Here is a 27,522-nt window from a genome sequence, read left to right as displayed (position 1 = left end):
CAATTCTCCCCATCCGACAATCCTAGGTAAAGTCCTGAATGTCTTGATGGTTCTACAGATTTTTTAATCAGATTTTCCTGTGGTGTGAGGTGTGTTAATTTTTTAAAAAAATGATTGAATCTGCTCGGAAGAACGTCAGGGCAGCATCGATCTCAAATTGTAAATTTCCAACATGTTGTATATTTACAATCAGAAATCCTGTTGAGTGGGGTGAACCCAGAGGACAAACACACATGCACTCTGTAGATTGTCACATGGAACGAAATCATACCCAATCAGAAAGCGAGCTGACGGAAGACGGAAGCATAACCTTTTTCTTTTTTCCGCTAATTTACTGTAAAAAGCAGTCCTAACACTATTATCACCATTTCTTCTTGCTGGTCGTCCGCCATGTTTGTTTGCTCATGTTTGACCGTGAGAGATTTTGCGAGTTTTTGCGTGTGCACAGTTGGGAATTTGCTTGTTTGTGAATAGAATCTGTTATACCTGGTATTAAGATGCATTTTGGTCGATCGGATCACAAGTAGACGAGGGAGACACATTCCTGTTTACATCTGGTGTTTAAATCTGTCTCTTTTATCCATTTTCAACCACTTCTGTCCTGATTTCTTCGAGGGGAGGGTCTATGGGTGGGTAAATGTGTGGGCTTTTTCTGATATTTCGATCTAATGAACGAAATTACGCTTGAAATAACCAATTTGCATATGAACAAGACCAGAGAAAACTGTCTGCTCTGACAGCCGCAAAACCACGTTGAACGCGATGAGTGCATGTTAGAAATCAGGAATGGTGAGAGAACATTGTGCTTGGTATGTTTTTCGTCTCCAGCCAAAGTTTAAATGCCATCTGGCTAGTGGCTAGTGCACTTCCCATAATGTTTACAGATTAAGTCAGTAGGCGGAGAGTAGGACATCATTCGACCACATGAGTGCTTACAGTACGATAGCAATCCGGTCCAATGCGTTTTCGACTATCTCAAAAAGTTTCCTTGTTTACACCTGTATTTAACGTCGTTCACTTGTGATCCGATCAACCAAAACGCACTCCACACACTATAGGAACAAAACTGTTAAATCTATGTTTTTTTCATCGTCATGTTTGTGGTCTCTCACATCTGAAAATCTGACTTGATTTTTAAAAATCTTTTAGTGTGGGCCAGCCTTTATATGACGATGCAGCACTGGCCCGATCGGGACAGAGACTATTCCGTCAACTGTCTTGAACATCTTTAGCCCTGCCCTGCACTTTCATTACTGTTTTGTGCCTGTCCGAATTAGCACAGAGTGCCTGTTTTGAACAGAAGGTAATGTGTGCTGTTTCTGTCTCACCTGCGCATCAACACCCGGGTGATGACGTCGTAAATGACTCGTCATATTAGAGCATACAGGATTCACATTGAACAAAGTTTACATAGAGTGACTGTTTTTATTTTTTTTAATTTTTTTTAACCATCTCTATTGTAACAGCGTATTGGGATACCAGAAATTAACCCAGACAAAAGATTTATATGATGCAGGCAGCGGTTCTATCAACAGCTTGTCTCCTTCACTTGCCATACTGAACTGCAACACACCAACATGTGAGGAACTGTGATGTCAGCAATAGATCTACATACTAAGAGTTCATTGCATGCATTTCACATGAATGTAGCTGTCCAGAGTGTATCCATCGACAGAAACATACATTAGCGGAACTGTCTGTCTGTTTTACGCGTTATTATAGATGCCTCATCAGATTTGAGATTAACCACGGTGCAAGTTAGAATTAACGGTTAGCATTTGTTTATTTGATTTTTTTTACCGAGAAATGTTATACCTCTAATAGCATGTACAAATAAAGAGCACTATCGGTGCTGTTTATATGTCTACTTGTGTGTTGTTTGTTATATGTTTTGTTTCTATGAGGGGATGGATGTGCCCCTACGCTTGGTTGGATGACAAATTTGCCCTGTGTGTAAAATGTGGGTTAAGATGACATTAGTAATGTTGGTCCACACTAGTGTGTGTGCATTTTTGCAAAAGTATGTGTGTCCGTATCATGGCTAAGAGACGCTGTAAGTAAGCTGACACTGATGACGCAGGGCTCTCGCCTACAGTGTTTCTCAGCTCATTTTCAGATGGTAATTCGCCCCTTCCAAAGCAAACTCACAGAGTGTAAGGAAACGATTATATGCATGGCCGGCCATCCGTCAACATGCCCTGGGTTCTTTTCTCAGCAACCAACTTTGTCCAAGCCTTTTAAGAATTTAAAAATATTCCCAGAGACAAACAAGAGAAGAAACAGAGTATTTGATATGAAATATCTCGCAGGTGGGCTCCTGTTGGTCCCTTGTTTATGTGATGCATATTTCTTATTTCTTTCATTCTTTTGTTCTTTTTCTGTAAAAGAAACAAAAAAGAAGTAACATTTTTATAATTATTAAAATATTGGCTCTACTGTCATACCATATTCTCAACAGATGCTGTTAAAAACAAAAGAAAGACGTCAAGAATACTGATGTAAAACGTACGGTATAGTCGCGAGAGGACAGCCCACAAAGGTTAGTATAAGGAAACTCCCTTTAAAGTAAACAAAGTACAGGGTTAGCCCGCAGTCACCATCCCCATTTAGTGGAGAAAGATGGAGAAAAATAAACAAGGTAAAAGTAACCTCAGAATGAAAACATCTTTTGTAATATCTCATTGAATGTAGTATAATCCAAAGAAATCTCTACTTTAAAGGCTTCTATTCCCTCGCCGTGTCCTTTGGATCAACTTCATCAGACCTCACTTATTAATTGGCTTTTTGCGTTTAGCCGTAATTCAATCGCGATTGACCCTAGTGAGCAGGAGCCCAGCTGAGCGGGGCCATACCACATCATCAATCACTGAAATCCACAACGCTGGTGGCCGCTATTAAAGGCCAGTCTTTGTATTAAAACACAACAGCCCAACTGGACATGTTTGCATAAAGTCACATGACAATCAGGTGTCCTTTCAAGAGTTTCAGCCCTAAGGAACACATCACCGCCACATCACAAAGACACTCCTGGAAGGACTCGAATGTAATGCTGCTCTGATTTCCATTGTTCTCCGCTCTGGCAGAAGAGTGAATTTGGTTTCCATAGCACTTAACTGGCATCAGATGTTTGCAGAAAGTCCCACGCACCCGATCGGAATGCTAAGATTGATGGCCAGCACTGTATTGATCCCAATGCTGTGATCTAAAACAATGACAGTTCCTCCTAAGATGGGGACCACAGTGCTATCAAGCTCATTGAGGGGAAAATCCATCACAGGAATCTCTCGCTAGACTCTCATTGTCAGGAGGACCAGGTTTTCATTAGCCCATTTAACTCAGCACAGATAACTGAAGCTACTTTTCAAAGTTGGTGGGGAAAAGAGGGTATTTGGCTGCTTTTTAAAAAGCAGTTCAAAGGCATGGATGTGACTCTCTGTAAGGCGGCCTGCCGCCAATGACTGACTGGCGGAGCGATTCTGTTACTGAAGCAGATGGCAGGATATCCTGCTGTAGAGATTGTCTCAGAACGGTTCAAAGGGAACAGCGCAGTGGAAATTATGCGCCTTGGTCCCATATCGAAGTAATAAAGTCGCATCAAAGACGCCGATTACCTTGTTACATAAACCAGTGCCACGGCTTCATAGTTGTGTGGGTTACATTATTTAATTGAAGCGAGTGGGTGTTTTTTTGTAGAAATGTGAGTTGTGGACTGGGCGGCTTAGGAAACCATTCCAATGTATTGGAAAATTTGCTGTTGGTCCAGCGCAAGCATGTTTTGTAAATACGCATATCTAATAAAAGCTGCTTTTGTGATAAAGCTGCGATGGATCTGCTGATGTTGAACTTCTGCTAATCCTGCTTTTCATACTTGCTCAGGTCCCCGTGGAGGCCTTGATTATCACTGTACTCCCTTGGAGTCGGTCGGTAGCCACCAGCGGTCAGAAACTCATCACTTGGCACCCGAGCTCCAAATCCTCATGCGCCTTGCTACTCATCCTGTAGCACTCTCTTTTTTGATTGCTCTTAAGCCTTAATGTGGGCAGGATGGGGTGATGAGGAGATGGGCTTTCTTAATCAAATCGCTGAGCGTTTAATCTTGTCGGTGAAACATCTGGCGGGCACCTTTTTTCATTTGTTTCTTTGACATCGGATTCCACCACCTCGTGCTTTGAGGACATTTTCAAAAGGGATCTCTATCCTTGTGGCACGAAGACTCTTCAGTATGTGCCCTGTGAAAATAATCCAATGGTAAAGCCCAAAGGTATGGCATGCGTCTGATCTCCAGATCACGTGTGCCAGGAACGAACCACAATTGAGTCCATATGGTGCTTTCAAGTGCTAGGAGCGAACCGTGATAAATAGGAATGAATCAAGGATAAAGCCCCTGGCTTCAGAGATTTGTCCCAAGCAGCTGGCTTGTGGCCATAGGTTTTGCCATGATGTAATCAGGACATGCAGGTATTTATAAAACACAAGTAAAAATGTGTCATCTTTGATTATTTGCTCTTTATCTTAGCCTCCTGTGAATTTTCTCTTAGCCTCTTTGCTCCTGTGAATTTTCTAGTCTCAGACCTCAAAAGACCTCAGACCATTGTAGAAACCCAATCAAAGTGTTATTAATAATATTTCTATTTTAATAATAATTAAATAGTATGTAAAGTTTGCTGTGAACCAAAAAGCTCTCAGATGTTGAATACACCGGATCATGAGCTGCTCAGGTGCTGCGCTTCGCTTTAAAACACACAGCGCATCAGACTATAAAGCTATTTGATTAGTTTGCAGCACTAAACTAAATGATTATTTTTTTCTTTTAATTTTACATTTGATGTAATTAATTATTAGCTCTTCATCAACTCGCCAACCCTCTTGCAGTTCCTTCAAAACCCCCTCAGTTGTTTCCGAACCCCTGTTTGAGAAACCTTGACTTTCTAGTTTGAAGTGACCGCCGTATGTATATCTTGCTAACAGCCTTGTGTTGTGAAAAGATTGAAGTTAGATTCAGTTGGTCACTTTCTTTTCCACAGTGCCCAGCAAGGGCTCAAAAATGTCCTCTGGAGTTCAACTGTTGTCTTGGAAAACAAATACTTGAGTTCTCTTTTCGATACAGAGGTGACGTTTTCATCCTGCTTACACCTGCTCAGCTTGTTAACAAAAAGAAGAGAGCATGTAAGCAAAGTGCAGACAGTGAAACATGACATTATTGCTCACGTTACATGTGTAACTGAAACAGAACTGGGCTTATTTGCTTACTGTTCTGTCTCTATGGTAACACCACCTTTACACAAATTGTTATAACTTTCTTATCATTTTAAGCTAATTTCAATCTGCAATCTTCCATTAAGCAAACAAATATCTCTGTTTAGAATAAAACAATACTTCCATTGCCACTGTTAACATCTAACAACTGATGAACAGCTATGTGCTTGTAAGGGACTGAGATGTCGAGGTTTTGTTTGAAGTGATCATGCTGTTATGCGTCTGTTTCACATGACAGATGTCATAGAAGGGGCAGATTTTGACACAACTGCACAAGCCATGTCAGATTTGGTAAGCCATATGCACATTACATAATACAGAAAGTCTGTTATTGCTAACGCATTCCATAACCCGATGCGATCATATCTGTCATTTGCGTTAAATGGAAATGGGGCAAGTCTGTAGTGTCGCTGGAAACCTCTAGTAGCCTTCTGTTTGGCTACCTCCTGTTGACCTACTTCAGCTGTACTGCATGTCAGTCTTTGTCATTAAAATTTGGAGTCCTCATCCCAACGCCCTCAGAGGTATGATATTTTTATTCTCCGTGTCACGTAGAGTAGACTAAAGTCCAGGATGTGTGCCGCAGTTGGGACAGGAACTTTGGCGTTTGACTATGAGGTCAGTTGGTAATAATGAATGTAGATGTTAATGTGCAGTAATGACCTTCTCTGTCCACATCTCAGAGGCTCTCTTCAGGTCTCCTGTGCCCATCATACCAGACCTCTGTCAAGCCACCCTACAGGGCACCCACACTGATGAGACTAATGCTGGCCACGGTGCTTTCAAAATGACACACTTGGCCGCATTAAACCTTTGCGTGATCGTTCGCTTTCGCTCAGTGGGCAGAGAGTGTTATAGGGATGTTTCAGGTTCAATACAAGTTAAGCTAAATTGACAGTGTTTGTGGCATGATGTCTGTTACCACCAAAAATAATTTTAAGAAAAAAAAACCCATCATGGTTACAGCATTACAAATGGGGCTGATAGCATATAGTTTATAGCCACAAAACTTGAATATTTTACACTGCCATTCAAGAGTTTGGGGCCTGTAAGGTTTACTACGAGGATGATGCATTTATTTGTTAAGAAATGCTATAAAAACAATGCTGAAATATTTTTACAATTTAAAATAACTGTTTTCTGTTTGAATATATTTGATTTATTCCTGTGATTGTCACGGTGGGTTGCAAGAAGGCAGACAAAGAAGAAGATAATTTCCAATACAATGTTTTAATAATAATCCAGAAGACAGGTAAACAGGCTGAGCAACACACACTTCTACATAACGGTGACCGGACAGAGAATGGATGTGAGGGACAGACTTATAAAGCAAACACAAATGAGGATGATTAATCAAACACAGCTGAACCAAATGAACTCATAATGATGGTGACCATGGTAACAAAGGAGTGGTGGGAAAACTGAACAAAGGAAAACATGTGACTAATGAAAACAAACTGTGACAGTGATGGCATGCTGAATTTTCAGCATCATTACTCCAGTCTATGCGGATTTGATGCTTAAGAACATTTCTTATTATCACCAATGTTGATAATAGTTAATATTTTTGTGGAAGTCTTTTGTAATTATAAATGTTTTCTGTCGGTTTTGGTCATTTTTTGCTGAATAAAAACATTCATTTCTTCTTTTTCAAAAATGAATGTTTACATTTGTGTAAATGTATAGGAAATATTTCAATTTCAATGCCAGTAAAGTCAGTTGTCAAAGTAACTAAAGCTTTGGTACTTTTTTTGCTATCATTTCATGCATCTCAATCTGACTTTGAGATGTTTTTAAAAGGAAAGTGCTCTCAAAGGATGAAATATTTGATATAATCTATAATTTTTCCATTAAATTGGAGCTTCTTGATCAGCAAATAACAAATAAAAGTGACCATTTAGACAACTCTACAAGTCAAGTCAATTCAAGTCACCTTCATTTATATAGCGCTTTTTTACAATCCAGATTGTTTCAAAGCAGCTTTACAGTGATAATAGGAAATGAATGGAACAGAGATTGTTTTGGCTGTACAACAGCTCTAAAAGAAAGTCATTGTCTCTACAATTCAGTTCATACATGTAAGTGCTTTAACTAAAATATTTGCATTTTTATACCCTTTGGGCCATGTGTACTTCGATTGTATTATCATCATAACTTTTGCTTTTAAAAAAAAAAAAAAAATTTGCCAGTTAAATATATTTTTGGTATTAATCAACATTATGCTACAATTGAGCTTAACTTGTAATGAACCCAGTTACTTTTAGCTGTCCTGAGCTCCCCAGAAGAACTGCCGGAGAAAGTTTGCACGTAGCTCTCTCCGCTTCTAAGCCGTCACAACGGCCAACCTCAAGATCAATGGAATTTTTCATTAGCCTGGGAAAAAGAGACCGCTTGTGATTATTGCCAATAAAGGAAATTAGATGAAATGATTTTTGACTTTGATTTTCTTTCCTCCCTCTTTTCCCCAACCGTCCTTTCACATTTAATCAAATGCAAGGTAAAAGTCATCTCTGAAATTGCGCCTGATTTATAAATAAGCTAATTGGTGGCATTCTCCCTCTCCTGTCAGTGGACACGGCTGTGTTTTTATTGCCTAGTCAAAACCTCCTCGTGTAATTTTCAAAATGGCCCTCGAAATGAAATTTTCCTCCCAGCTTGCAAAGCAGCTCCATCCCTCATACCTTGCCACAACCACCTTCTTGTCATCTCTTTAGTGCAGCTTTATGTAGCCTGGCTCTCCTGTCCACATCTGTTAGTTAATTCATCCATTGTGAAACTCTTCCCTGGCACTTTTATCAATGGCTAATCTAATGGAGGTGAACTGTTGAGTGACTGCTCTCATTGATACTCTGTCTTTCTCAGGGACGTTGGGAGAATAATAATGACACCGTTTCATATTTGGATGGCCATTGATCGCTGCTGAATGCATATTTACTGAGATGGAAAGGGGATTAGAGCATTGCATCTGAAACGACAACTTCAAAAGAGCGAATAGCGAATGCTCTGTGGACATTTATTCTGTGGCTTTAACAGCTTTCTTTGAAGGTTCTTCCATTCAGACCACAATTTACCTACAGTATCTGTATTTGACTAACGCTTCCAGAACTTGATTTCATCTCAAAATGCACAAGCATATACACGATTGTGTGTCCTGTACCCGGAAACGCTTTCAACACGGTTGAGAAGATAAAGAACCAATGAGAAAAGGGAAATAAAGTGCTGCTTTCTCTTCTCGTATAATTATTTATGACCGGTACACAACTAACTTGGAAAAAGTGGGCGGGAGAAATACACCCGACATTGTGGTGAGTCGAGGCAGCAATCTGTACGTAACTCAGAGAGAAACTCTCTTTATACTCGACTGCCTTTACAGCCCCTTTTGTTTTGAAGTTGATGAGTTCTCCAGCACTTGGAAGAATCCACATATATTATAAACATATTGTGGGAAGTCGTGCTAAATCGGTTAGTAGTTTGTCATGTTGTATTGCTTCCCTCCACCACAGAGACTTTGGCTCACTAAAATACATATATAAGTGCCACTTAGGACATCCTCTTTATTCAAGCCAGTTTAATGAACTGTACTATTGCATTATTTTTATTATTTGATTTGTTGCAATGTTAAATAATTTGTTTTAAAAAGAAAGAAGGTCTCCTGTAACTGTAATGGATGCTTTCATCAGCAGCCAAGTGTTTGCTGTTAGTGATCTGCTCATTAATCTTTGGAAAATTATGTTGCATCATGAATATCTTGAATGGCTTTTGTAAATGTTTTTGACTTGTTTTGGACTTATTCAATCTGGACTAAAGGTATAGTGTCATATATCTGTCATTTCATAAAGCGGTTCAAGGTTGTTTCTTTTTGGATTTTAACATTGCCTTTGGTTTTGCTCCACTGCAAAAAACAATAGAGCGTCAGTAAGCATGGGGGAATCTCGCTCTCAAGCAGCTAATTGGCTCGCGTCCATCACACAACCTACAATTAGGACTCGCGGTGCCATGGAGGCAGCGCATGGGCTGTGCAGTCGCAGAGAACGGAGAAAGTGTTTTCTGCGTTTTATGGATTGCTTTTGGCAGAGAATTACGTGAAAATGTGACTTGTTTTAACTTCTTTGACTTGTAATAATCATCGTGGTTGCAGAATACATCAGTCCGGCTGTGTGCTCGACATATTTTAAGGCCGGGGAGAGAGAAATGCCACATGAGGGCCCTTTTTTTCTTTTTTAAAATGTGGTTTTAGTTACCTTCTTTGTTTATTTTGCTCAAACATGTAATGTTCTGACTGGTGTAGCATATGAATTATTTGCTCCTTATGTTGTTTTTCATTATAGAAATCAGTGAACGTTTGAGAAAAACATGTTTGAATCAGGAATGTGTTTACAGTCGTAGTGTGTTTTTTCTTCTTTTTTAAAATAGTTTTTCCATAGTTTCTCTTATGTTGTTTTATATGGCTTTTCCTCTTTCGCCCTCAGATTCCTCCCTGCTCACAAACGTCTCAGGCATTCAGTGCGGTGTGATGATATCCACGCTCATGCTGCTCAAAGCCACGTTCAAACCTCAGGTCCAAGGTAACACTCTGTAGCACTGAAGGCTGTTTGTGCATTAAAATGGCTAAGACTGGTTATTTCTTGGGGGCCTAACTAATGACCTTATAATAAACTCCAGCAGTTGTCCAGACCTCACGATAGACTCTGAGCTACCTGAGAAGATTCTCAATGTGGCGGGGCCACAGCAGTCCTTGAAGCCCACGAGTGTCACACCCCACCAGGAGACGTTGGACAATGTGTCCCGTACGTATGATGATGATGATGAGAGAGGGAAACTTCGGCCACTCCACATAGTCTGGCCACATCGCTGGTAAGACGTTCATGAAAACATTAGAAAGATTTATTCATCAAGAGCTTATTTAACATGCATTTATTTATAGAAATCTGGATTTAACAAAACACATTAAATATATCACCTTTTAACATTAACTGACTGATTCTTTTTTTTAATTATTATAATGACAATGCATTGTAAAAATGTTTCTTCAACTTTGGGCACCTTTTATCTTGTGAACTTGCATGCAAAATATATATATATAATTTAGTAAAACAAACACTCTTACATCATTTGTGTTTGATAATGTTATGTGGTTAAATAACAATTTAAACAACTTAATGGATGAATATTAGTCTTTCTAAGGCTAATTTCATATCTAGAATTTGTTGTATACTTAAATACACACAATTAGTATGTATTTTAGACTTTTGTGAATTTTTCACACTATAAATATAGGAATAGTTTATAATTTTATATCTCTTTGTTTGTAATCATAGTTTAACTTTTGTTTGAGGCAAGGGTACAACAATAAAATGTTAGGCATAAGGCATCTGATAAGTAGATAAAATAAATAACTACAGCATGGCATTCGTTTAAAAACAAAAAAATCCTGTTGTCATAAAAATCAACCCATGGTACATGAAAGTGCTGACACCCTTATTTCATACAATTGGGGAAACTGCAGAGTTGAAAAATTCTAGAAGATTGTTGATCATTTTCCTGTTGAAATAATAGCTTTTAGCTGTCACTGTTCCCACTAAACAAAGAACTCACATAGAAATATAATGTGAGGACCTTGTTTCTCAGCAGACTTCAAACACGCGCGACATAAAAGTGCCTTGAACATTAACCTGCATACAACTACCATTCTGTGAGTTGTTTGCTTTGGATTGCCCAGGGAATTGTTTGACAGTACGGCAGAGGCATGGAAAATGGATAACATGCTTGTTTTGGTATAACATGCATAGATAGACCACTGGTTCTAAGCAGTTCGACCCCCTCGATGGTTGTGTAATATATTTCAGCATCATCTCATTGTTTCTCAAGATCAGTCTTGGCGTTAGAATATTATCAGTGCCATTGGTGTTTGATTCCTTTCAATTTTTTTTTTTTTTATAAAGTTTGTATGAACAGATTCTCAATTGCAGAAACGACAACAGAAGGGAACGTCTGTGCCATTGAGTTGTGTTCACAGGGACTGATGGGGGAGGGATGAGAAAATATTTTATTGCCCGCAGGATTGCTTTGTGGTTTTTGTTGAAGTTTAAATATCTTCCACTCCCCATATTTTAGACCTCTTCTTGGCATGAGTGGAAGTCAAACAGCATTGTATCTCTACCTCATTTGCCATGGGCTGAGAAAAAAAGGAAGAAAAAAAAAAGAAACTGTTGCTCAAGCCACATATTTCTCCCATGACTCTTTGCTCATCTCTTGGCAGTGATGATATGTTTCCTTACCAAAAAACACCCATAAATCAGATTAACAACCGAAAAGACCACCGGTGTCGAAGTTTGATGCTGGCACAGGGATTTTGCAATGTTTGTTTGTGTTATGTATCTGTCATTCACCTACTCTTGTATCAGTAACAAAAGCGTCCATTGTGTAATCTCTTCAAAACTGAGCAAAACACAGATGGATTAGCGCTGTTAACATCCATGCCTCGTAAACGTTGGCTTTGGTCCGAGTTAAATTGGGATTTACACAGGGCGAGAGCTGCTGGAAAATAAGAAGGGGCTTGGATTATCTTTGACAGTGTGTCCCATTTCATCCTTTTTTCCAGCCTCTCTTTTTGTCATCATCACTGGTTGCAGATTGTTAATCTCCATGTGGCCTGGATAGGTCTTCATCCGTTGGATTACAGGACTGTCTTATTGCAGGCGCTGACTGGGGCGTATGGTCAGAGAGGGCAGCTGTTTGCAGGTGCATGTGATGAGGGCTTAAAATTGCTTCTGAAAAGCCCATTTACCTAAGAGGGTAACCTTGTTTTTCACGGTGACCAACAGGCACATGTTCTTCCAAAAAAAAAAAAAAAACTGCAGTGAAGAAGACATTTACTAAAGTACAGCATCAGACACATGGGCTTGCATTCCCTCTGCTGGACCTTTGTATTTCAGGCGATCATTCTCTGCTGGCAATTACGCAATGTTTTTTCTTTTTCTTCTGTGGCCTGTCTTGAAATCCAGACATATTTGTGCATCTCTTGTTCTTCGCAGACTGTGCAGCGGGCACTAATGACCAAGTAAAAAAGACACGGGCACTGACTCGTCACCACACTGTGCTGGCATGGATCGTGACTGGTTCCACAATTCTTCCTGCGCCCTGCTCATCGCCAGAGCCGTTCTGTCAAGACCCCCATTAGAGAAGGATGGCGCTTGGAAGGAGTTTTGAAAACGGCACAAAGGATTTAAAGTCGACTTGCGAGCGAAGGCAGAATTCCAGAAAATATTTGACTTTTGATGTTTGCACACAATTAAAACTAATGATTCAGGGTCACGTAATAGTAGAGAAGTGGAAAAGAAATCATTTACTGAGAGTAAACATATTATCAAAGACGTCAGCACATACATTTTCACAACCGTTCGTGTATAGTTACCCCCTTATTAGGACCCCACTGTGAACCCCTCCCTGCAGAGGAACAGTGAGAACTATCGACACGGTCATGGTTTGTTTTGTCTTGTTTCACCGGAGTCTTTGCCTCCGCTATTTTCAGCTGACCCTAATCAATCCCCAGATAACTGAATCCTGGGCTTTCAAGAGCCCCATTAATTAGCCCTTTCGCTTCCTTCTGATTTGAATCCTTTAACGTCATGCATTTGCAGTAAATAGAGTTTGAATTTTAAAACATGCACCTCATGGGTGCGACTTAAAGGGGAATATTTAATCATAGCTGTCTAAATGAGAGGATCATATTCTTTTAAGTGGTACCGGATGACTGCTAATGAGGATTCGCCGGGTCCCTGCAGAACCCCTTTTTTTTTGTATTTGTTTTATTTGGTTTCTGTATCATTGCACTCTAAGGTCAAAGGGCAAGAAAACCCCCTAATTTAGTATTGGGAAGTAACACACACACACACACACACACACACACACACACACACACACATATGTGGGCATTTACACTACTGTTTAAAAGTTTGGGGTCAGTAACATTTTTTTATTGTTGTTGAAGGAAATTATTTAGCAAGGGTGCATTAAATTGATCAAAAGCTACAAAAAATGATATTTCTGTGTGTGTGTGTGTGCGTGCGTGTGGTCCTGGTAAACCCTACGTTAAAGGGACAAAATGTCCCAACAAAGATGGCAATATTCGAAATCCTTGTCCTTGTGGGGACATTTTTTGGTCCCTATGACAGCTTATAAATCAAATTAAAAGTTGAAAGTGTTCTGTGATGGGTAGGTTTATGGGTAGGGTTAGTGGGATAGAATATACAGTTTGTATAAAAACCATTGTCTATGGAAAGCCCAAGTATAAATAATAAATACAAGTATTTATTATGAATACCGCTTAGAAAGTAAGAGCAATCGTGTCCATTTGTCCATACTTGCAGTATAATCTCCACCTCAAACTTTATTTGGGTCATCCATGTTTGGCACCTATCATAAACATCTGCATTTAAAATGTCCCTTAAGTGTAGCTTGTAGAAAGTTTCTTATAATTAATCGCTAATATGCTTGTGATGTACGTTTATTAATCTGCCCAGACCAGACGTCACAGGCCAGCAGCAGCCGCAAGTGCATTTTAGTGAACTTGTGTTTGTGCGGGTCTCCACTCTTCCAGTTTTAGCGCGAGAGGCACGTTGAGCCCCAGCAATCCCTGCATAACATAACTGACATATTAATTAACCCTCCGCTATGCTGTCAGTTGGAAATAAGGCATCATGGCCCTCATGAAGGCTGTTTTAGTTACTAGACTGACAGGCCGGGTAATAGGCATCCCTGCAGTCGCCATGTCACCTCCCCGCAGGTCAACCAGTCTTAGTCCGGAGGAGGTAGCAATCACATCCACAATGTAGCGAATCAAAGAGGCTGCGAAATTAATGAGGGAATCAACGTCAAGCCAAGAGGGAAAAGGCAACATAAAAGAACCGGAAATGAGAGGAAATAAGCCCTCACTAATACCTCATCTAAGGAGATTCCACCCAAGTGGGAGGTGTCTTTTGTCAAAGCGCTTCTGCCCCGGTAATTGTTTTTGACCTTCAACGTCGTCATTTTTGTGAAGAGAGCTCTTTCTCAGATAGTATACCGAACGACAGTGCTGACGAGCTCAGAGATTTGTCAAAGCCTCTTTTGTGCAACGTGTATGAGCTCTGTAAGGCCGTTGTTCGGTAACGTACCTCTGCTTTATCAAGAGGATGAGCCGCATGGATCACCATTTTACTGTCAGGGTTTTGAAAGGACTTCAGGCGCGCAGTTTAGGCCAGAGAGAAGGATTTCAAACCAGCACACCGAGGGTCGTTGTATTCGGAGGGAAGCTTCTTCATCAGATGTGCTTTCTGTTGGTTAGCCGCATTCGTTTTTTTGATTGCAGAATAAAACCGCAATGCACTTCGGAAGTAATTACGTGAGAAAGAAGACTTACAAGTTTGCGGCCATTTGATAACAGAATTGTTTAAAGCAATTGATTTTTTTGTTTTTTTTGGAAAGAGTAATCATCCGGCTCAAAGATATACAGAAAATAGTTTTATTTTATTTTAAATTTTATTAGTTTTTTTATACATGTGCATAAGATTGGGCAAAATACTCATTGATTTTCTCACAGTACAAAATAAAATTGAAATAGAATTGAATAAAATATATTCTTTGAAGTACTCCTCATTTAATCTTCTCAGAACCTGTAAAGTGTGACTTGGATTTAAAGGCACACTTTAGACTTCAGAGTGAACTATTTTTGAGGTAATGAAGCGTTGCCAGTGATCGCTGTGAAGCTGCTCACCAGATCTCTTGGCTGAGCTCAGAACTTTAATGGAAGCACACCAGCAATCAGCGTCCTGGCTGGATCACAGTGACAGAACATGTGGCCTCAGCTTCAGATGTGTAATTAAGGTATACGAGCTGTGATTCCAAGAGGAACTTTGAGAACTTATACCACGCACCCTAAAATGTAAATAATTGTATTAGCATTTCCATTTGTTTACACATTTCTGCGAAATCAAAATTAAAAATGTCAAACACTGACATTTTTCTGTTTTTTTTTATCACAGATTTTACCTTTTCTCCGTATGTTTTTTATTATTTCAACAATAACATCGGAGCATATGTAAACAGAAAAGTTGAAGGTCTTTAAAAAATAATGAAAAGCAGAAACGGTCACAAATTTTGCATGGATATTTTATAGTTACAAAAATAAAGATTAGTTAAAGATGCTAATAATAATTGTTAAAGATTAATATTATTATTAGTTAATAATACTAACAACTGTTAATAAACAACTTTTTTCACTCTCTCGTGTGTGTGTGTGTGTGTGTATGCAATTCAGCAAGGGTCCATTAAATTGATCAAAAGTCTTGTACTTGTGTGGTTGGTGATGTTCCTCGTTTAATGCATAATATAATATAAATATGATGAAATAAAATATGCTATATGTTTAAATGTTAATATGATGGGCACTGATTTTAATTTTCTACACTTTATTTTTTAATTCCTTTTTGGTAATATTTTTTGTTACTTTCCTGCTATTAATTCATTTGTATTTATGTTATTGTTTCCAAACTGTGAAATAATCAGTGTTTTGTCTTTCTGGCTAAAGGGAACATGACAAAGACCCACAGCTGTTCTTCCAGACCTTACTGAAACTCAAAGAACGACAGCTGAGCTTTGAAGTTTCTGTCCTGGGAGAGACCTTCACTGACGTTCCAGGTACATTATGTGCTGTATGGATTAGGGATGGGGATATAATTAAGCATTTATGGTGTGATAACAGTTATTTTAGACAAAATTTTCCAGTTAGTAGCATATAATTTTTTTCTTCACCAAAATGTTCTTTCTTTCTTTCTTTCTTTCTTTCTTTCTTTCTTTCTTTCTTTCTTTCTTTCTTTCTTTCTTTCTTTCTTTCTTTCTTTCTTTCTTTCTTTCTTTCTTTCTTTCATGGAATGATTTAGTTGTTTGACGTCTCTGATGTCATGCACAAATGTAATTACAGTACATGTTTAACTTTGAAACAAATTTGTTAAGTGTATCGCTTTAGGTTCAAAGATTGTCTGTTTATCACACACAGGCAATGTTTTCATTGGCAAAATACACTCCTCATTAGTCGACAATTATGTTTTAATATCTTTCGGACAGTCTTAAGTATTTATGGTGTCGTGTTCATTTCATTTATGTGCCCGCACACACTGGCGCTGCCAAAGCGAGACTTACAGGAAACACAATCTCTTATATTGAGATGCAAAGTTTTATAGTGGCATAAACAGCCACGGGACCAAAAGAAATAAACAGATCGTAAAGGTTGCTCATGTTATGAAATTATGTTTACGATTGCTCGGAAGGCAATCACATTGAAACGGTTTTAATCTATTTTGATTTTGCTAATAGGATCACATTATTGATTATTTGTGCCCTTCTCCATTTTATGTCCAAATTTATGATGGCCTTGCTTATTTTATCTCCTCGCAAAATATGACCAAAACTTTAAACATCCCTCTCTCCGCTAATTACTACACGTCGATATTGAGGCCTCTGTCCCTTTCTCCGTTCCTTCCCACTATAGACATCTTTTCAGAAGCCAAAGAACAGTTGGTTGACCACATCCAGCACTGGGGTTTCATGCCCAGTAAGGAAGATTACCTCAAAGCGCTGTGCCAAGCAGATGTCGTCGTTTCCACAGCCAAGCACGAGTTTTTCGGAGTAGCAATGTGAGTTTCATCTGCTGTCTGTCACAGAAATATGTTCTCTCCAAACAGAAAGTCACCACAGTGGTTTATTTATGTTGATTAGCACAAGTGTTGTTTGCTGCTTTTGTGAAATTTAGGAAAAGGTATCAGTTTTAGTCAATGTAGTCATTCATATTAGTGAATTACCACAGAATTCATAGCATACCCCATTTGTTTAGCGGCCAAAGTTATGTGAAACTATACAAAGTCAACGCTTATGCAGAAACACAGCTCCATCATGCTGCATTTTAGCACAAAATGTGAAGATTACCTTGAGCGTGTAATTCTCCAAACCCCAAACAGGCCCAGAAAAGTTCATGGCTTAATTGAAAGGTTGCTTTCAATCCCAAAGGCCTGTCCTTTCCTTCTGGGGTTGTTTCACAGTCAGGAGGGTACTGCGTGTGCTTCGGAGCGACCTTTGAAAGCACCAGCCTTCATGTGTTCAGTATCGCCTGGATCAATATCTTCAGTCACCTGTGCTTGACTTTTGAAGAGTTTGTTAGATAATGCCCAGAGCCAAGGTAGCACTCATCCAAAGTGTGCTAGCAGGGGCTCGTTCCACACAGGGGACTCGGTCATCCTTGTTCTCTACGCTAAATGTATACATCCTATTAGATGACAGCATTGATGCATTTTCTGGGCTGTGATATCGATTGGATGGAAACATCCTTTGCTTTGCGAGGTAACGGTTTAGACTCGCGTTCCCTCTGGGACTCTTACTACATACGACTGAGGTTGTTCTCGATTTCATTAGATCAAAGTCCGGCGGAGAGGAGGAATAAGGAGACTCCTCAGCTGTGTGCGTTTTAAGTTTATGTCCTCAGGCGATGTGTGTGTTCAAACACTGATCAAACACCTGCTGTCGGCTTTTCCTAATAATGTTTAACTTCCCAAAAACATCCCTTTTGAATTGAGCTGAATATGGGTAATTGATGCCCGGGTGTTTCTTTAACTATGAGCACACCACAGGAGAATTGTCTCTTTTTTATCTTTAAGAATTTGGACAAATCCCACCACAGTGTCATTTCTACTACCATTCTTTTGATAAAAATGACACTAATTTGTATTGTTAAGGTGAATGTCTAAAGCTAATAGCTAGTATGTTATGTATCCTAAGCACATGCACATAAATAATATTTGGACAATTCATAATTGCATCATTTAACAAAATAATAGTAATATTTATCACTTCTCATACTTCATCTCAAGCGTACTCTTTACTGAGATACATTTGATACATTTGTATCCTCAACAATTAAACTAAATTTAGAGGGAAAAAAAACTTTCTTTGGGAAAAAGTTTTGGGTTTGGTTGAAATTATGCCCCAACAAGTTGCTATATATATATATATATATTAAAAAAAGTCTAATTTTCACAAAATAAATACTGAAATGTATCATGTTTTTATTCACCCTTTGTTTAGATGATCCAAATCCAATTTTTTGGTAGATTTTAATATTTTAAGATCCAAAATCTGGGGAAAGTGTAAAGCAATGAAATATGTACATTAGACATTTGAAAAGTATAACGTGACCATCTGTTCGTTTCAATAAAAATCAACCCCTGGGACATAAAAGGGCCTGAAGTTGAAACAACATCCACTTACTAAATCAATTTTGCTACAAAGGACTAATGACATGAGAAAAAGGCCGCAAGTCTCCAGAACTTGAATCACCTGCTCAAATGCTTTCGCCGATCAGTCCTTGCGTCTCATTGGTCAGCTCCACGCCACGCAAGGGGACTTTTCTCCACCGTGTTCTGTCCTCGTTATTGTGGAAATTAGCCTAATCTGATTAATTGTCAGCAGACGCCCATCCGTGCCCTCCAGAAAAACAGTAAGGCAGCCAAGCAGAATGATCGCCTAATTATATTTGAGATGAAAAGCCTGATAAGCATTTGCACGCTCACACATTAACTGCATTGACATGGAACTGACCTTAATCAGTTTCATACGACGGGCTGTCATAGACTCCAGCCGAGAAACTTTGATTTACTGTGTTCACTGTGAATTTGATCAGGGAAGGGGATGTTGACGTTGCAGAGTAGGTAATACTACACTAAACCTTCACTGTCTGGTGTTTGCTCAAGGACGGTGACTGTTGTGCTGTTGTTTTTCTTTTCCTTTGTAGAGAAATTACAGCTAGGCGATGTGTTCGTTGTTTTGTTTTTTCTCCAACTGGCTTATAATGCGTTGGGATAAAGAGATGTAAATAAAAAGGCATGTTTCATTGCTTTGGTGCGAATATATGAACCCACAAAAACTGCTCGATCCATTATTCCTGAAACTGCAATAAATAAATAAATAAATAAATAAATAATAATTATACTTTGTTTTCTTATGTCACAAATCTGAAGGTTTGCTGTTAGCGGTGTGTGAGTGACCATTAAATATGTAATGATACAAACCACTTTGAAACACAACTTTGTGACTCTGAGACGTTTCACAAAGGAGGAGATTTGTCCCATTGCTCAATCAGAATCTTGAATTTTCTGCCGTGAATGGCAGAGGGCTAATCGGATATTAAAATATGCATGGTTTTAGCATGGGAAATGAGATGAGGATCTGATGGTGAAGGGATAGATGGATAGACTTATTAAATATTAATATTCATTCTACAAAATATTTAAACAGCCGGTCATTTCCACTGCCAGCAATAGGGGTTCAAATGAGTTGAATCAGTTGGGAGCAAAGTTTGCCCTAGATTGAACTATTTGATGAACTAAAAGCATGAGATAGTGTGCAAAACTATGCCATAGTTATGAGGTAGCATTAGTTCATTAGGTATTTGAAGTAGAAAAATGATTTGAAAATGCTTTGATCTGCTGTGTATAACGGTTGAAACTGATCAAGGTGTAGTCCAGGGTGCCGCTCCATCTGTCAGTCGGTCAGTTGGAAAAATAATGATCCCTCTAGTTATGATGGCTTTGTTTAGTATATTGGCAGCTGTTTTGGTTTGTCATCAGCCTCATTGTGCTGAACTTTTATGGGCACTGATTCAGAAATTTCTAATTGGGGAAATGGAGTCATTTGAATAGATTTGGTCAATACAGCACTGATTGAACCTTATATGACATAAATCTTCTCTTTCAGGTTAGAAGCGGTCCATTGTGGTTGTTATCCGCTGTGTCCGAAGGCTTTGGTCTATCCTGAAATATTCCCTGGTAAAATTCTTCTCTCATTTTTAGGATTTGCCAGTGATGAGAAAACTAGCTCAATTTCAAATGCAAAAGAAGATTTATTGTCACAGGCAAAGCGGCTATGTTCAACTTCTGTGTATAATGACTTATTCATCTTAAAGCACAATCGAAGAATTTGCCATAAACCATTCTGGCATTTTTATATAAATAAATAAATATAACCACAGTTCAATAATGTACAGCATCACACACAGCATGGTGTCAGCTGAATTTTTAATGCTTAAAGTGCCTGCGATCTCATCTGCTCTTTGAGGTTTCTTACTTATCAAATATGTATTTTCCTCTTGTAGCAACATATCTGTATTCAACACCTGAACAGCTGTGCAAAAGACTACAAGCCTTCTGCAAGCGTCCACAATTAGTCAGACGACATGTTATTCAGGTAAATAATGTTCATTTCACTGGGAATCAAATCAACCACAAAGACTTCTACAGAGAATTCTAACATTTTTAGTGCTTTTTAGTCTTAAAACACTGTGATTCCTGTAAGTCGTGCATCTTGCAGGAATCATATTTATGACCTGCCTTTTTTTTTTTGTTGTTTGCTCTAAATCCCGTTAAGGTATACAACAAATCAGTCATGTCATGTCATTCATTTGTGGATCGCAAGTCTGTTATCAAGTACTGTGGATAGCAGGAGAAAAAATAGCAATGCTGCATGCAAAAAAATACATGCAATATAATAAAAACATGTAATCATGCACAGTTAGGAAAAGAGAGTTAGTCTTATTTTCACAGGGAAAGAAAATGCTTCCTGTTTCTTTTGTTTTTGAGGTCAAAGGTCATGCATCCACTGTATTTTGAGGTGGATTTGCCACTTGTATAATTTTTAATCCAAGATAAAAGAAAAAAACAAAACAGGCTACATTAAATATGGTTTGACATCATTTACACCTTGTTTGTCATCCACAATTTGAGTTATTGAATTATTAACTTGATATACACATTTAATAAAAATAAATATACAATAAAAAATGTCTCACTTGATGTTGAATTTAAAATGATGAAATTATTAAAATCTACGTCCTGAGACGAAACCACTTGAGAACCACTACTTCACTAATCATTAAACAATCGGATTCCAAATCTGTCATAAGACTTTCACAGTTCTCTGCTTTTTCCATCTCATTCCCTCGTATTCTCTTTGTCTCTCTGTTTCCTAGGTGAACCTCAGCGCTTTCTCCTGGGACACTCTGGGGGACGGTTTCAGGTCCCTCCTGAGAGCAGACAGTGACATGATGTCAACAGAGGAGCACATGTCATGATTCGTGACCCCCAAGAAATACATTATGATTTAAAATCCAGCCTCATTGTTAAAGAGAGTTTATGACCCAGAAAACCTCTCTGCTATTATTTAAGAAAAACACGTATATGTGATTTTAATGTCCTCGTATGCTGAAAAAAAAAAAAAAGCAACTTCATATTTGTGGTTAATGAAAAAAAAAAGAACAAAGTAAAAATAAACAATCAAAAAACCTGAAACCGCTTTCGTGTCGCGCAAAGGCGGGCCCACCTCATATTTCAGTTCATATCCATTTTTATCCTTTGTGCCGGAGGACTCCAGCCTGGAATTCTGGAGTCTTTGGTTCCCACTCCGACAGAGCGGCAGCCAAGTTGCGGCTTGAAACGTTGTGGGCTCTCGCTCCACCTGAGGTTGCCAGGTTGTGACAAAGTCCCCCGAGGCTCAGTAAAGGTTGATGCAAGGCTTCCCCAGGACTGTGGTTGAATCTAAATATGGTTCTTTTATTTTCCTTGCGTCGGAGATCTGGCTGTGCGTTGCAGCCGGGAACCCGCTGCATAATTAAGGGGGCATGGTAACTAGCTATTTATATGTGTTTGCAAAATGTAAAATCTGGGCAAACTAACAATGGCCTGTCAGATTTTCCATAAAGATATAAGTGTCTGCTTTCACATCACAGCAATGCCACAATCACACGGCCCACCTCGGGCCTGCCAACATATGTGTTATTAAAAGAGGCCTGACTTTTATTGCAGGAGTTATTGAAGGATTCCTCCTTTATTATCAGACCTTCTTTTAATAAAGCTGCGGACTTTCAGGCGTTATTATATCAGATGCATCGATTTTTCAGGTGCGCCGGACGGAGGATTCGAATTAAAGGCGCAAATATAATCACGCTGCCGTCTTCTCGCACGCAATCGAGATTAGTCTCATTACTCCTCATTAATAGGGGTGCTTCCTTCATAGCTCATAGAAAAATAGTCCTAATATCCTACCTCCATATGTAATGTATTTCATATTTTAGGGAGACACGTTTGTGTGCCGAATGAGTCTACATTATCATATATGATTTGCCTTTTTGTTCATCTGAAAGTGAATACTTGAGACTTGTGTTATTTATAAGGAGAAGATGAATGTGATTGACTTGTTTGCACCTTATCCTGCATTGTCATATGAGTTTGCCATCTACCCCAGGCCAACCTGAGGTCAGGCCCTAATGACGCCATAAAGCCTATAACATGCCGTTTCGGCACAAAATGTCACCCCACATATAAAAAGTTAATAGCAACCTCTATAAAACTCAGTGCACATTAAACCATTTCATTGGCCTGTTGCTGTTTTCTCACTGATGGTGTTCTAGGGAAGCATATTTAATGCCGGCCGAATTCGATGGTAAAACAAATGGAATTAAGACTTGTGTGGTCTTCTTAACCCCCCCCCCCTTCCCAGCAGCACAGAGCTTGGAAAGCTGCCATTCATATTATATGGCTACATTGGTAGATATATTAATATCTGACAGGGGAATCACTAAAGTGAATTGATCTGATACAGCGTCAGGTATAAATACTCGTCTGTTTAAGGTCAGCTTAGTTATGATATTCAGAGCTTTGAACGTTATCAGATAATGGTCTATCAATTAGATTATTGGAAGTGAAGGTAAGAACACTTGTATAGCGTTCTCTCTGTCATTTCTGAGATCATCGCTGTAACAGGAACAGAGTTCAGAGCAGAAACTCACTGCAAATGAAATGCACAGAACCATCACAGTCTCTTCTGAAACCAGCAAAAGGATTTAGGAAATGGAAAATGGAAATGGCACTTTAATGAGAACCCTCAAGTTCTGACTTGAGCAAAATTTAGTGGTCACAGTGCAGTTTGAGCATGGCTGCCACCAAATTAGGAAGGATTTATTTCTTCATATGTATTAAATATGTATTTATTTTTGTATTATTTTCGTTTAATTACGGGAATATTAATTAAACCTTCTAGGTCAACAGGTCAGCTCTCTAATTCTTTGCTTAACCCCACTGACTAGCACCTGTAATATCTATTACCTTATTTTTGTTAGTTCTTATTCGTCAAATGCCATTGTTAGTATCTAATAATAATAATAGAAATAAATAACAACAATACTATACTATAATTTTAAAGTAATTTATTTTCTAACACAAGGGAAGGTCCTTAAATAGGTTTGTAGATGATTTGTTAGGGATGGAGTGTACATGAAGAGGCTTTTTATTTTCTTTGCTTGCTGTTCGATGCAAGTTTATTTATTTTAGTCTTATTTTCACACCAGCTCATGTTGTGGCACGCTGTCCAATTATACCATTACCAAGGGGAAAGTGTGTACTACTGTTTGTGGTTATACAGTACACTTGTGTGATTATATCACTTGTGTTTCTCCTCATATGATGAGAAGGTGGTCCTGGCTGAAGTGACAGGTAGAATACTCATCTTTTCACTCCGAGTTTGTGTAACATTGCCCTGATCTATGATCTTAAAGGAAGACCAGAGGAATGGATAAGAGAGAGAGAGAGAGAAAGAGATGTAGTTGTCCTCGTATGACTCATTCATATGCTATCAATATGCTGCCATGTTCTCTTGGAGCCCAGGCTCTTTTTAATGGGGCCTGGTGGTTAGAACATGGCAGGAATCTCACAGGGACACTGTATTGTTATGCTTTCATTTACTTTTGGGCCCTTTCTTGCGTTTCTTTTTCAGTTTTTTTGCGGACTTACAAAGACGCTCGTTTCCATGAAGCTCTGCCAAGAAGGATGGGAAAACAAAATGTGGGGGTGGGGTGTGTGGGAGTTTGTCGGGGTTCGGAAAAGCGCAGTGGTCTCCAGTTATTACATGAAATCATTAGAAGTGGAACGTCTTGGCTTATGTAGAGAAAACATGAAGGCCACAGTTTCATACGGCTTTGTGCGCCCCTTGCCCACCGACCGCATGGCGTCAATAGAGCCCTTCACACTGGTCACAGTGGTAGCAGACCTGATAATTTGATCAACTTGTTATTTGTTACCAAATAATGACGATAAGTGTATATAAATGCCATCACAGAATCATCAAAAGTATTAAGCTGCACAACTGTTTTGAACATTGATAATAATGAGAAATGTTTCTTTAGCAGCATATCATCCTATTGGAATGATTTCTGAAGGATCATGTGACTCTGAAGAGTGAAGTAACGATGCTGTAAATTCAACTTTGCCTTCACGTGAATAAATTACATTTATAATATATCACAAAAGAAAATTATTTTAATATTTGCAATATTACTTTTTTATTGTATTTTTGATCAAGTAAAGGCAGCATTGGTAAGCATAAGATACTTTAAAAAACATATATACTCAAACACACACACTTGGCAAGGTCAAAATCTTTGCAGCAAACAATCTGTGAAATACTGAAATAAATACTTTGGCTTTTTCTTTTTTTTTTTAGATTCAGTCACTTCACACCACGTTCCAAACACTCAAAATGCACCACACCTTTTCACAAGCCAATTTGATGGGAGACGTTAATTTTGCACATATTAATGAGCAAAGCACCACCTGCAGTACGATGGCTCTCAAAGTGTGAGATGTGTTGCACAATGCCCATGCAGTGTCATGTGACCATGGGATCTAGCACAAAATAAATCTGGGCGTTCGCTTCGTGTACATGGCAAATATCTGCCAATAGTCTCCCCTGGGTTACTTACCACCTCAGTCCATCCACCCACACATTTTGATTTCTTGTTATTTGAAGCATTTCATGCAAGAATGAACTGAACATGTTTAGTGCTTACTTTTGACCAAGACCATATATATCACAGTGTTGAGTGTTATTAATTACTAAGTAATCTAATTAAGGGATTACTCTTAATTTTTCTGTAGCCTAATTTAATTACAGTTACTTCTGATGTAATTGCATTAAATACTGTATAGACTATACGACAATTCTATATAAAACAATAGTGGATTTACCATCAAATTTCAATGTTACTGTACAATGTTTTTAATGTAACCTCCCTTTATGCACTTTGGTCAGTTGAAGAATAATTTATGCAATTATTGTTTATTAGAAAGAATCAAATGTGCATTTTGTGTCTGCCCTTTTATATTTAGAAAGTAATAAGTAATACCAATACTTTTTAGAGAGAGAGTAATTAGTACAGTAATCTAATTACATTGTTGAAGATGTAATTAGTATAGCTAGTACTTAATTACTTTTTTAGAGTAACTTACCCAACACCATGTGTATATATATATAAACAGTATGTACACTGTAAAAAATATATGATCAATAAGTTATGACAACATATGTTTTTACATTGCTTTAACTCATAATTTTTTTATTTTGATAAGTTATACAAGATTCATTTTTTTAAGTCAGTTTAATGTTATTTGAGTTGAAATGACTTGCTGCCTGACATTTTTAAGTACAATCTCACCTAAATTACATCCTATATTATTGGAACTCAAGTGTCAAATAGAAGACACTTGAGTTCACAGGGTGTGTTTAACTTAAAGCTCTGACTGCATTAGAATCGTAATCATGGCTTTTAGTGCCATCTTTTTTTCTTTTTCCTTCTCGTCCAGCGTTGAAGCAATTGAGCATGCCTGGCATGTGAAACTTTTTTTTAGGTGTCAAGACATAATGACAATGTGTTCAATACAAGATCCAAGCTTTCAGTAAACTTTTTGTGAAGAAAAAAACCCCAAACTGTTTCTTTTCAAAGGTTCTGAGATGAAGGTCTTGGTGGCCTGCCGAACTCGTTAAGGTCCCAGAGTGAAGCGCAGCTGTGCCAGAGAGGTCACTAAAAGCTGCAGCTCATTTCACTGCGTTATTTTCAGTCGAGATTTAGAAAGACGCACAGCCCGCAAATCTGGTTTATGTCGCCCTCCTGTTCCTCCAGTACCCCTTCATCATTACTGCTCGAGATGCCAAACTATGAGGGATCTGATGCAGGGAAAATGCTACAAGGATGGATGGCTCTTCCCGTAATTACAGACTCTCTCTTATCTTTGGGATGGAATTAAAAACACATTCCATGCAGACAGTCTCAGTACTGGCCTGCGGGAAGCAAATAAAAAGAGACTGCTGTTCGAGAATTGGAGAGGACTTTGGCAGTTTGATTAGAAACCGATGTGATCACGCTGTACGTTATCTGACAATGCAAAGAGCCCATAGAGTGACAGAAGGAGGCTGCAGAAGTAAAGGCAGAAAACTCAGACTTTGTAATACAACATGAAATATTCTTGAAAGGCATATATATTTTTTACTGTTTTAATGAAAAATAATTTGACTTAAAATAAAAACAACCAAATACATGTACATGTCTACCATTAATAAAGCACAACGTCGCAATATAATAAAGCAAATACCTGTTGCAACAGCAAGTTTGCGCTGCTAGAAAATAACCACAAGATCTGGGGCCTCATTTATGAAATATTGCGTAGAAACCATCCTACGTTTGATCGTGCGATCAATCCTCCAATGTGCGTACCTGTGAGTCAGAAAACGAACGTACGCACAAATAAAACGTGCGTACGCCTCTCTTCCAGATGTGAAATTTTTAAATCACGAATGATCTTGAAATTGCGCAGCTGAATGTTTTCAGATCTCCATCTCGTAAACACAACTTAATTAATGTCATTAACATATAAAAGAGCGCCAGTCAACGTCCAAATGCTTTACATGAGAATGTCGTGCGATTTCCAAATACCTGCAGTCCTCCGACTCTCTGCCACAAGGAAAGTGCAAGTCTGCTTAGAACCTGACATGGTGCTAAGCATTTTTTCACATCAAAGTCTGTTCTTATAAATATGAACATTGCTGTGGAATTTAGCGTACGCACGATTTATAAATGAGGCCCCTGGTTTAGGTTTGTGCCAAATAAAAGTTTAACAAAAAACTGGCAAAAATTGCCTACATCCAAAATTAAAATGATGCAATGCGAAATATCAGTATACAAAACCCATTTACAAAAACTGCTTTATTTCCCTACCATTATCGTTACAAATATACAGCTTTTCAACTTTGTCAATGATGGTTTCAGGTATGATACAATGTGAAATTTGCATTATACAAAAATAAAAATATAAATTTATATATTAAAATTATAAATGTGACTGTTAAAAAAAATGTTTT

The 27,522-nt window shown here is 38.4% G+C and overlaps 1 protein-coding gene across 6 annotated transcripts in view; it reads left to right on the top strand.

Annotated features, from left to right (window-relative positions):
• The window catches only part of gtdc1 (glycosyltransferase-like domain containing 1), a 38,896-nt gene extending 16,183 nt beyond the window's left edge, over positions 1 to 22,713 (top strand). For 3 of the 6 annotated variants that reach the window (XM_079880392.1, XM_079880394.1, XM_079880393.1), the window contains exons 5-11: positions 9,726 to 9,821; positions 9,922 to 10,110; positions 15,824 to 15,933; positions 16,784 to 16,928; positions 20,038 to 20,108; positions 20,435 to 20,526; positions 21,308 to 22,707. In XM_079880392.1, coding sequence (XP_079736518.1) covers positions 9,726 to 9,821; positions 9,922 to 10,110; positions 15,824 to 15,933; positions 16,784 to 16,928; positions 20,038 to 20,108; positions 20,435 to 20,526; positions 21,308 to 21,409 — 805 coding nt within the window. In that variant the 3' untranslated portion in view covers positions 21,410 to 22,707. Of the gene's footprint in view, positions 1 to 9,725; positions 9,822 to 9,918; positions 10,111 to 15,823; positions 15,934 to 16,783; positions 16,929 to 20,037; positions 20,109 to 20,434; positions 20,527 to 21,307 lie in introns of all 6 variants that reach the window. The other 3 variants (XM_079880390.1, XM_079880391.1, XM_079880389.1) reach the window with 2 other exon arrangements.
• The last annotated feature ends 4,809 nt before the right edge of the window (positions 22,714 to 27,522 follow it).

Source organism: Squalius cephalus, assembly GCF_949319135.1.
Source record: "Squalius cephalus genome assembly, chromosome: 9".
Classification (NCBI taxonomy): domain Eukaryota; kingdom Metazoa; phylum Chordata; class Actinopteri; order Cypriniformes; family Leuciscidae; genus Squalius; species Squalius cephalus.
Note: the sequence above shows the minus strand (reverse complement) of the source record. Positions and strands in the feature narration are given on the sequence as shown.